Below are 12277 nucleotides of genomic sequence, written 5' to 3'. Positions count from 1 at the left end.
CCCTGACGGGTTATTAGTACTATGTTAATTTCAGTAGGGGTGCATGTGGTGTATTTGGATAAGCCCTTACTGCAGTTTTTTTCTACTGAAAATGAAATAAATTATTTGTGCAACATTGTCAACATTTGCATTAGAATGACATATTACATTTCCTACCGTAGAAAAAGCGAATGTAACTATCCGAAACTGATGCAATGGCATAACTTTTGAACGTTCTTCTTAGCTATTCAGATGCCATGCTGGTCAAACGAGCAAAAGAGTATGTTACACGAAGTAAACCAAGTAAAGTTTTAAAAAGCTTATTATTGAATTAAACACCTCTTCGTATAAAGTCAAAAATGAAAACTTTGCTAGGACATTGGTTAGCTCTTTGCGTATCAACGTCCTGCTTGATGAAAGTATGATAGGTATATGATAAATACTTATTAAAGGTTAAAGTTTGTTAGTAAAAAGTAAAATATAAATTTGAACAGCTGGGGCAAACACTCCAACATCCCTCCTCGGCCGCGGCCCCCAAAAACGGAGGCGTGAAAAATATCTCGTGGAAAAATACATTACTCGCCAAATTCAATGTCTTTCACTCGAAAAATTAATTTCTGGTCTTGCTTATTCAAGCCACGGTTAACAACTTTTTTCACAACAATGTCCTTAAACGAGTTGTAATCGCTGTGGCATTTCAAGGAACGGCACAATGACAATGACGGAGAGCGAATGTAAACTTTTTTTAGCTTTGTTGTTGTCAGAAAACAAACATGCTACGAGAAGAAACGCGATGAGATTTTTAAGTATTTATCTGTCATTGTTATTTATCTAAATAAATGTTTTGCGTGTAACACACTTTCGAGTTTGTAAAAGATTATTATTTAAAAAAATAATAGCTAGCTAGCCAGGTCGGTTCAGAGACGCTGGTGGTAGGTAGCTATTTAGCTATAAAAGGTGTAGCTAGCTATGTAGCTAGCTAGCTATATAAATTTCTAACTTTTTCTGAATTAAGCTGGTTCTTTTAAACTCTCTTTTACTAACCAAAATTTAAGTTCTATGGGTAGTAGGAAGACAGGTTGTTAAGTCTAGTCTCTGTGGCTAATGCCAGCTGCTGTTATTTTTGTTTTACATTTATTTTAGCAAAATGGAAAGTAAAACTTGAATTTGTTAGCTATATATATAGTTAATTTTGAGAAATATTTTTTCTCTATCAATATGAGTTTCAAAAGTATTGGAAGACACAATTCACAATCCAAAAGGTTTCGTTCAATGAGTAAGACAAGCACACCAAGTGAAGATTCTGACAGTGATGAAGATGAAGAACAAAGACGGAAGTATATTAGCTTGAAAGGTGGTCAGTGTCTTTTATGGTCAGCAAATAAATTTGGAAATGACTGGGATTTGACACAAGGCCATACTAAGTACTATGATGTCACTCCAAACGAATACAACATTGGGTATGACAACAAGGCCTTAAATAATAGCTTCAAACGAAATATTGATGGTCGTCATTCATTGAAACATTTTAGGGCACATACTAGACCACGTTTTAACCTTGACAATATAAATTTAAATAATGATTTTGAATATGGGTTTAATCCAAAAAGAGCAACTGGTAGCAAAGCTAATAACATTGTGAAATTAAGACCATTGTCATTATATGCACCACCATCACCAAAGAAGTCATACTTAAAGCCTACCAATTCTGATGCAAGTGCTGACTATGGTAATCAGAAAAACAACTTTGTTAAAGATAATCATATTGTTAAAAATGGTACTTTTCTAAAGCGCACAGTATCTTATGCTCGCAATGACTATGAAGCACAGTTAGAAAAAAAGGTATTATCTTTGCGTGCTCAGCCAAGTAATCTTAAATTCCAAGGCTCCAAAGGAAAGCTAAATGAGCAGGAACTGGCTGAAGATATAGCAAATGCAAGAAGAAGAAGATTTGTGAGACGTCAGTTGTCATTTGACTCCCACCATTCAACAAAGAGATGGAAAAAAACACTCTCCTTAGATAGTGGATTGGCAACTGATAGTTTGTGGAGTTATAAAAGTGCTGCTTCCTTTAAGATTAAATATGACTCTTCGTCAAAAAGCGAGGAACTGCTTGATTCTGAAGTTAAATGCAGTGAAAAGGAATGTTCAAATGAACGTAATTGTAAAAGTGTTGAGTTTTTAGACATTATTTCTATGGAAAGTCCGAGGGACCGTCTGGATGCAAATGGTATGGATACAAAATGCACGTCAGAAGCATCTACTTTGGTTCGTTCATCATGTGAAACTGTTGTCCCATTACATCCCATTAAAGTATTCCCACCAAAGCCTGTTGAAGCTGAAAAAGCTCCTGAAGTTGATGTTCTACTTTTGGCGGCTCAAGAACAAACCAAAACTGAGAAAACTAAACGTAGATCAAGCATTCCACACATTTTAAGTGCATTTAGATTGCCTAACAAAAGGACATTCCAAAAGTTTATTCGCAAGAAACCACAGGATAATTCACCTCCTGTTTTATCTCCTACAGAATTGAAAGATAAAAAAGCCAGCAGTGTTCAAAATACGAAAGCTTTAGAAAATGGAGAAGTTTTGAATTCAAATCAAAATGTGTCTCAGCATTCAGTCAACACATTTGAAAAAGCAGAAAGAGCAGAATCAGAAGATCTTTTATCCACACCCCTAACTGACAAATCAAGTTCTTCATATTCTTTGCCGCGAGTAGATGAAGGTAATTATATATATATCTATTATTTTTTTGTTTAGTTAGTTGATAGTATTATAAGTGCAAATCTATTTTTAATAAGATTTCTATTTAATAAAACAACCCTTTAATATGCTTTAGGTTAAGAAAAGGTCTATCACCTTTTCTTAACCTAAAGCATATTAAAGGGTTGTTTTATTAAATAGAAATCTTATTAAAAATAGGTCATACAAAAGGCATTTGCATCTTTTTTGTGTTCATAAAATGATAACAAAACTCTTCTAATTAAGGTTAATCTTAAAAACACATACAGGAGTTCCATTTTATTTACATATCTCCATGGGTCTTAAGACATTAATACCCTTTTGTGAAATAATGTTTGTGCTGTTCACGTCATTCACTATCCATTAATTTGCTGCCATTTCCTTTTTTTAATTGAGAGCGTTAGATATTTATTAGTTTCAATAGAAATTAATTTCTGTGAGGTATACTCATCTTTATCTGATGATGTTTAATTGCAGTCTAATTTTGTATTCGAATTGACATTCAGAGATTTTAAAATTTAAAATATTTTGCTGTACTAGCACTTTATTGTGCCCATTTAAAAAAAAGAGAAAACATTAGAAGGGTGGTGTGACTCAGTATTTTTCTTCTTTTTTTTCTATAATTTATTTAAATCGCAAACAAGGTGGAAGTTGAATAAGTTTGTTTAATTCCACTCCCTATTGTGTTTTCTTTTTTTAGGTGAAGTAATACTCACCCTTTTTAATTATTTATTTATTAATTATTTTCATTGTTCAATTATCTTTAAACTGCCTGTCTGTTATATCAGAACAATGGAGTTGCTGTCTTCCTTTTCTTGGTTATGTGATCTGTCATAACATTTTAGAATATATATTAAATCATAACTTTTTTTCCCAAAAAATTATAAACAACAAAATATAAATGAGATAAAAGCTTAAAAGTTAGCTTTTACTAAACGCACAAAATACTATCTCTGTAAAATCAAGGGCATGTGTTATAACAATCCATAACACGAGAGATTTTGTCTCAATCATGAATGAAACTCTTGAATTGATGTGCTGCACTGTAGAGCCATTTGTTTATTTTAAAACTTTAAAGTTTGTTTTTCGTTGAATTTCTGTGTTTTCTAAAATAACAAATATTTCTCAAGTGATACTATTAATGAACTACAATAAACACTGGAGTAGAAATTCTCACATCCACATGTATAATACATAACACAAAATCAAAGCAAGTAAACACTTTGAATCATGTGAAATGTATTGGCCATTGCACAAAATGTTTGTATAATATTACGGAAAAAAAGTGATTGCCTCCTATAAAGAATGGATTAGTAATAGTAATAATTCATTTAGCCCTATATGTAATACAATGGTTCTTCTGGCCTTTTAAAATTCTGTCTCCAATAAATATACTTCTCAAAGATAGTCCTATACTTTTTTCTTCACCTGCTAAATCCAAATATTTTAAAACAGGTTTTTAATCTGTTAATTCGAGAAAACAACTTTAGTGTTGTGCAATCACAGCTGAAGATTGTCTTGCTTATTTAAGGTGTCAAACAGGACTGTTTTGAAAACATTTTTCTGTTATCTTCTATTCTTACATGACACAATTCTATACAATATATACAATCAGTGTTACCAGAGTGGCCGTGGAATGTTCTGTGTGCAGAAATAAGAGCGGTTCATTCAATACTGACAAATAATTTTATACTTCGTAACCTGTTATCATGTTATAAAAGCAGGAGAGATATTATACTGTACTATAAGTTGTCATATGGAATGAGAAATACGTTTAACTTGGTGGAAAATGTTTTGTTGACAAGATTTGCTTGCAGGAGAATTTGTTGTATTTTTTTTTTAAGTTAAAAAAAGTTACTTTCATAAAGTAGTATACAAGTTTTAAACTCCAAGGTATTTTGTTGCCAAGTCTGCAAAAATAGGACCTGTTGTTGTGCAAGTGGTCGTGAAAAATTCATCTAATGAAAGTTCACAGTTTCCCTAATATAGACTTCTAGTTCAAATCAAGAATAAGAGCCCATTTATAGAGAGTTTGTGCTAAAATTTAGCAAGGAGCTATGTAAATTTTAGATATATAATAAGTGTTTACACTTATAAGTGTGTAATTAACTTTTGGCTGTACCATGTATTGCAATAATGTAACTACCCAGGGTCTTAGTTTACAATTTTCAAACGGAAAATGAAAGAAAAAATGTGTATTGTTGTCATTAAAATTTAATTCTGTCAAGAAAAATACTTTTGTTTTTTATACAGCATAGAAATATGTTTGCATTGTTTGTATTTTAACTCAAACTGACTAAATTGAAAAAAAATATTCTGCATTCGGGCGATTCAAAATCGTTTATTGTATAAAAACAAAGTTTATAATTTTTCAAACCAAAAACTTAAGAAAATGAAGTGTTTCTAGGTAGAAACCTATCCTCTTGTTTTTTTTATAATAAACTTCCAAAATAAAATTTGGTATTTGAATTATCTAACAGGCCTCATATTGCTCTTCAAATTATATAGTCAAACACTGTTCAACAAAAAGATATTGACTGATCATTACATGCTGCAATTACTTTTATGAGTAGTAAAAGCTATTACAACTCTTTTGTTTCTGGATGATGTTTCTGAGGAGAGTATTAATTCGGGATTATTAATGTGCGCTTTCCACAACTTTCATTCACTTCATTGGAAAGGCAGAAACCTTTAAAGAAAAATGAGAGTACAGAAATTTGGTATGATTACAACAGGTGGGTTTTGGACTTAACCCACGTTATCTCCCTTTTTCTTTCTCCCTAAAAGTACAGGGTTTCTTATTAAAAGGATGGCTAGCCTTAGCTAAGTTTTTATATGGTTGAAATGAAACTTTGTTATAAAGCCAATTTACTCTAGAAGTATTTACTGTCAGCTTTTCATGTGTTTTAACTCGCTGCTCTCCTCATAGAATTCTAATACCTTCTAGAATTTTGTGAATTATTGTGGTTCCAAATCTTGCGAGTTCTGATCGGACTTTTTTTTATTAAGATTTTTATGGTTTCTATTTTTATACTTTTCTCTCAATTTCTCTTACGTAGTGGTTTACAACAGACAATATAACACTTTTATCTCTTTGTGGACAATGTTGCTACAGTACTGCACTAAACGCTGCACCAATCATTATGCAGCATTTTATAATCAAAGATAATAAATATGACTTAAATGCTCAGGGATGATAGTGCCGCATTTACCATAACAAGGTGTACAACCGTTGCTATAGCAACTACTATTAGTTGGACATTTCAGCTTATTGATCACTTTAAGCACAAAAGATATCGGTTAGATTGGTATTTCCTGTTGAACTTCTATACTGTATTTTTTATTGCAACTACAGTTGCCCAGTATCGAGTATGAATGAATAATGAATATCCAATAATATTTTTTTGTAATTTATTTATTTATTTATTTTATATTTATTTTTTCAATTTGTATTATAATTCCCTGTGATTAATATTTCGATTTGCTTTATTTAGATAAGGAGAGCTTCGAATTTAGCAGTCCTCTCGAACGTCGCTCGAAAAGCAGCTGTAGCATTTCCATCTCGAAGACAACACACCAGCAGCGACTGAATCAAGAACCGACCGTGCTGCAGCGGCGCATGAGCGATACTGTTCTGTCGTGTAACGAAAGGACTGTCGGTGAGTTGGAATGTTCGGTTTTTTATGTTTTTTTATTATTAAATTTTAATTTGTAAAAATTTTGTCAAATTGACTTTTATCGCTCTTTTACATTAAGATTTGTCAATTCTATTCTTACGCTTTTCTTTTTTCTTCAAAGGCTGTTCACCAGGTAAAAAATTTGTTCGGCGACTTCTGTCTCCAGTTGTGTGTGGCCTACCATCCCCTGATAAATATGGTTTGTTAAATGACTCAATGCAAAGTTTGGCAAGCTACGATAGTTCGTCCATTGCATCCGATTCTGATGTGTCGTATCCTCAATTATTTGACTTTGGCTCACAGGAGCTTGTAGAAGAAATGACTCTGATTGATAAAGAGCTACTCATTCGCATTTCATGGGAGGAATTGTCTGTGCTTGGATGGATGTCACCAGACAAGGTAAAGAAGCACGCCCATCGACACTGATAAGTCGAATAAAAGTTACTTTCAAGGCTCTTATTGTAGCTTCCTTGTTAACATAAGAGAACGCTTAGCTGATTCGCTTCGACATATGTTGCTATGCACGCAGAGGACTCTTCTTCTTAGATGTATTTATGTCGCTGCTCGAAGATCCCTTCTCCTCGGGTGTTTTTAAATGTATCTATTTTTTAGTTTGTTCTTGCACCAAATATTATGAAAATGGTTCAATTTTTTAATCGTATTGCTATGCTAATTTCAACAAGTGTGTTGATAGAAGAAACATGCTACCGTCGCGCGAAAGTGATACGGAAAGCTATTAAGGTTGGAATTGTTCAAACTAATGGTGTTTTTATTACTAGGAGTCGTCTAGTTTATCTGATGTTTTTCTTCGAGATTAAATTATTATTTTTGTGTGCACGACTTTATCGTTGTCACGTTGTTGGCAGGAGTTATGCTATTTTTGTTTTTCCTTTTTATTTGTTAATTTTGTTGGTTTGTTGATTTATTTGTTTTGTTGTCATTTTTCTTATTTCCCCTTTTTTTCTCTTCGTTTAGCTTGCATGTCGATGCCGCTACGCAAAGAATTATAACTCATTAAAAGCTGTTTTGGGAGGTTTACAGTGCACTCCGATATTTCGTTTGAAAGCCACTTGGAAGCAAGTCCCTTCCCGCTATCGAAGGTACGTAAATATATGCGGAACACGGGTGTGCGGGCTTTCATTGTGTCTGTTAGCAAGGTGAATGTATGAGGCAATTGTAAAGTCGATACGAGTTTGATGTAACAACACTTTTTTTTCTTTATCGTGGATAACGTGAGATTAGCAAACACGAAAGTAATAATTTTGTTACTTAACCTTACACTTAACCTTTTCAGTTTTTTGACGCAAAACCAAACTTGTGAGAATTATAAAACCTGTTTCGTTAGATCAATCACTAATATATTTTTTTAAAATTTCATCGGTTGCCGTAATTTTTGTTTTATACTTACCTGCTGTAGGTATAAATTTTTCATGCGTAACTTTTTTTTAATCTTATTATTAGGAGAACACTAGTTTTTAGCACGTGGAAGAATCCATGGAAATTCGCACATCGTGCATATTACTTGCCTAGATATTTTGTGCAACCTTGTTCGTTTACTATAATGAACTAATAAACGTATTCTGTGGGGGTCTAACATAAAGCTGCGGCGCAACCATATTAAACAGACAGACAATAGGTATTATTAGTGTAGAGATTGAACATTTCTTTTTTGTTTTGCTTAGGTTATTTCGGGAACTTTCTGAAATCATGAGTGAAAACAACAACTTTTCGATCTACCGTCAAGAAATAAGCACAGCCCTGCGCAACCCGCCTTGCATACCCTTTCTTGGAAATTTCCTCACGCAAGTGGCGCATACACATGCGTATATGACCGTTCAAGTGAAATACAAGAGAAATCATAGTTTCCTCGAAAATGGTAGTATTCGAAATAAAACAGAGAAGAAGAATCGTGCAAAGGATGATGAAGGAAATAGTTTTAAATTAGGTCCTATAGTGCATACCACCCACACGAGAAGCGACTCCGACGATAGCGGCGTTGTGTTAAATCTAAACCGTCTTAGCCATACGTCGGACGACTATGACACTAGTCCTCGTCAAGTATCGCCCGACGACGAAAATCGAAAGTTCGAAGATGTCTTTAACAACGAGCCAAAGAAGAATATTAGTAATCACCCTTCATCGCCTAGCTCTTTAAAGAAGTTTTTATCGGACGAATTCTTGCAACGAAAGCATGACGAGCGAGAGTCGTTTCGGCACAGTTATAGTGTGGACAACGAAGATTTGCATGTAAAACAATACAATCAAATTAGCAACATCATCAACAACAGACCTGTTCAACCCGACCAAACAAACGATTTATACGAATGTGAGTTGGAATTCTGGAAGTACCAAATATCAGCCGTGCAGTTTAACATTATACCGAGGACGTATATACGACGCTTCCTTATGAATAGTCCTTATAACACAGAGGAGGACAACTACAAGCTTTCCCTCAAAAGGGAACCGCCTGCAAGATAACACAGCGCAGCTCTAGGTACCATATTTAAATTCGCTTTCTCGTATTGAAAGGCGGTTTTTTTTGTATAAATAGAAAAATATAACCATATTCCTACATAATTTGAACGTTGCATATATATATATACATATAGATATATTTAAAAACTTTGAATGTAAATAAAGATATCTGTTACGTCAGCAGAGTCGTTCACTTACGAAAGTGTTAATGATGTGATTCCTTTAAGTGCGTGTGACCTTAGATAAATAAAGTAATGCGACACTCCTGTGGTTTAATACAAGCGATATATACGTACTTAAATCAGCGATAGTTTTAAGTAGCTATTCCCCATAAACGAGGCTTTAAAACCTAAAAATGTTCGTTGATGTTATTTAAGATATTATTTAATCGATGTACATGTTTGTTTATATTTAGAACAGTAATGCTATATATAAGATTTCTATGTATATAAATATGAATGTAGGAAATATTTTTGTCGACTGACGTCGTCTCGTGTGTTACATTATTTTCTTCTGTTTTGTTTGTGTCTTGTCCGAAAAAGTAGTTCTGGTACAAGTTGTTTTACAAAAACAAAGAAACTTTTTGGCTTCAATTGTTAATATTGAAGCAAACTTTTTAAAAATCTAATAGAGTCGATCCCTGCCGTATTTTTAAAAACATGGTTATTATTATTTTTTTGATTTCTTTAAATACTTTGCGAATAAAAGTTCACACTACACCTGCAGCTTTGATCTGAGTGCACCAATTCGTACAACGTGTAATTTTGAAGTATTTTTTTCCAGAGAATTATTTTACTGCTTCATGTATCCAGCATGAATATGAGATTGATTTTCTTTATTTTTTAATTTTTATTTATTGTAAGTATTAGGGAGATAAAACTTTGTGAGGATATTACAGAGATAGTGGATTATCTGCGAGACGTGTGAGTATGACTGAGAAAGAATATATATTATTTTGATATGTGTATTTTAAAATGTAAACCTGTTCGAAATATGCGGTGATCCTCAAGTTTCAAAATGAGGATATTTTTTCCCAGAAGTGCAGATAGTTTTTTCACAAACACAGTGTTTGGAAAGGTCATCATAGAATTTGGTTTTGTCTGAAAAAAGTCATGAACATCTCTTTCAAACAAATCATAAAAACGTGGAATTTTTTGTTCAGCAATTCGGAGGTACAAATTGCCGTCTAAGAAATTAGCGTTTTCCATTCTCAAATTATATCAATGCGCGTATCTTAAGCACCAGAATAACAAAAATTCGTTTCATGTAGCCTGCCCTGTAAAAGTGAAATTTTGGAAGTCATGCTTTCAACAATTCCTTAACGACAACTCGTAAGATAGAAAGCCATACCATTTTTAAAACCATGTGCTATCCCCTTAAAAACGGTTGCATTCACTTTTGCATTTGTTGCTAGGATTTTGCATGCTTTTGTATTGTTAAGATTTTCTCCTTCATTTACATCACCATTGCCATTACACCCAAACAGATTTGTTCTGCTCTGAATGTGGTTCAGCTAGAAGGAAAAGCTGCTCCAAATCGCGACTTATTAGAATCAAAAGAAGGACATCAACGGGTCAAAGCACTACCCTTATAGCTGCGATATGAACCGTAAAGAGTTTCATCTACATCAAGACTGGTCGCCACGCTCGCCATTCAAGGCATTGGAACAAATCTGATTTGTTCAAAAATAGCAACAGTGGTTAAATCGATGTTTTGAAGATGTAGAACTTCAGAGGGCGAGCGATGGTAGGGTGAGGTTACAGGATAATTTGCCCAGCAAAGCAGTGTTGAATGAATTAAAATAGCTTAATCGACAACATTGCATGAGGGAGAAAAAAACCTATTAACAAAAGGATAACAGAACACCCAAGACACTGTTGTCTCTTAGTGATGCTAACATTTTCTGACGTCAGATAGCTAGCACCACTGAGAGACTGATATAAAAGAGTCTGAGAAAATGTTGCGACAATTATTAACCACATATGCTTACATTGAATGTATTTCCTGTACGCCGTTGTAGTGACGGATAAAAAGTTTTTTTTATTTTTACACAATACAAGCTTATGGCTTTTCTCCATCCTAACAACTGTTTCATGTTATCTCCGGCGGCTCCATGGCGACGAAGAAGTTTCTTTTTTACAGAGCTTCATATGACAATCAACGAAAAATGAAATCTATCTTATCTGCATAGACTGTCATTTTTGATCGTTTAGAGAACTGTTAATGACGCATACAGCCTGAACAACGAGCTCGAATGTCATGGATTTTAAACTGTTTTGCGAAGTTGCTTTATAAATTAACTCGACGAAATTTGCGGTACAGTGAATCCTTATAGAGGATATATTTTATGGCGGACATCTCTCTAGTCCTTTCTTTTAAAGACCGTCATTTAAAGGCGATTTACTTACATTACCTCTACAGCGGACACGACCATCAATAAGTCATGTCAATTAAGTCTTGTACGAGATTTTTTTACTGAAGACAAAATTACGTGTTCGCTAAGCCAAGTAAAATCTCAAAGCTTTTTGTACTCTTTTGTATAAAAGATGGTGTATTTGTATTTACCTAAAACCAATCTCCTGATACACTTTGTAGCCGCTTTAACATTATGTCTGGTAGCTCCATGGTAAGGCGTAGTAAAAAAAGCCTAAAGCTAGATTCTACAGCAATATCAATCAGTCAATTTATGGCTATAAAATGCGCTTTACTGAGGTCCCAATCATGTCCATCGTAGAGAGAATTTTCTATAATTTGAAGTTCCAACGTCTAAAATTAATGTTTCCTAAGGATCACCAATAAATTCTGCTCATAACAATCCTCAAACAATGACTTCTAACTTTAGTCAAAAAGTTTCTGTTAAGAATATTGGCAAAAATTTGCTGTGTTTTGAGAAATAAAACATTTTTAATTTGGGATAAAATTCAATACTGCCTCGAAAATGATTTTCTGCATTACAAAAGGATTTTCTACCACTTGTGGGCGATCGTAAAATTCAAAGCTGAAAAAAGAATTTGGCTGTAAAATTGACAATAGATTAATCGCACGCAATAAATTGCAATCAGTGGACATCAAGCGAGTCGAATGGATTATCACCTGTCACTTTTTCTAATTTTCATGTCGTGATTCTTTGTTATGGTTTGTTGCAATAACGTTGCTATAGTTACTTGTTGACAACAATTAAAAATGTTTACAACATAATCATATGACGTCGGTAATTAAATTTTAAATACCGTTAAACTGATGCCTGTCAATGATATGTCGTAATTCATGGTTTGTTCTTAGCAACGACAGGGTTACCAACGAACCTGGAAAACGACTATTTTAAAAGAATTCGTATGTAAAAATGAAAAATATTAAAAGCATAGAGCTCTTGGGAAAATCTTAGTTTATTTTATTTATTT

At 33.5% G+C, this 12277-nt stretch overlaps 1 protein-coding gene across 1 annotated transcript; it reads left to right on the top strand.

The window, feature by feature from the left end:
• Nucleotides 1–462: 462 nt before the first annotated feature.
• LOC130612069 (uncharacterized) lies at nt 463–9835 on the top strand. The gene is made up of 6 exons (XM_057433358.1): nt 463–2707; nt 6219–6383; nt 6523–6800; nt 7014–7142; nt 7377–7501; nt 8084–9835. The coding sequence occupies exons 1-6, from the start codon at nt 1198–1200 to the stop codon at nt 8877–8879; spliced, it is 3003 nt and encodes a 1000-aa protein (XP_057289341.1). The 5' UTR covers nt 463–1197; the 3' UTR covers nt 8880–9835.
• The last annotated feature ends 2442 nt before the right edge of the window (nt 9836–12277 follow it).

The sequence above is a fragment of the Hydractinia symbiolongicarpus genome, chromosome 10 (genome assembly GCF_029227915.1).
Source record: "Hydractinia symbiolongicarpus strain clone_291-10 chromosome 10, HSymV2.1, whole genome shotgun sequence".
Taxonomy (NCBI): Eukaryota; Metazoa; Cnidaria; class Hydrozoa; order Anthoathecata; family Hydractiniidae; genus Hydractinia; species Hydractinia symbiolongicarpus.
Note: the sequence above shows the minus strand (reverse complement) of the source record. Positions and strands in the feature narration are given on the sequence as shown.

Coding starts and splice junctions, on each gene's coding strand:
- LOC130612069 (XM_057433358.1), top strand. CDS start 1,198: ATGAGTTTCAAAAGTATTGGAAGACACAATTCACAATCCAAAAGGTTT. Junction 2,708..6,218: donor TTTGCCGCGAGTAGATGAAG/GTAATTATATAT, acceptor TGCTTTATTTAG/ATAAGGAGAGCTTCGAATTT. Junction 6,384..6,522: donor GTGTAACGAAAGGACTGTCG/GTGAGTTGGAAT, acceptor TTTTCTTCAAAG/GCTGTTCACCAGGTAAAAAA.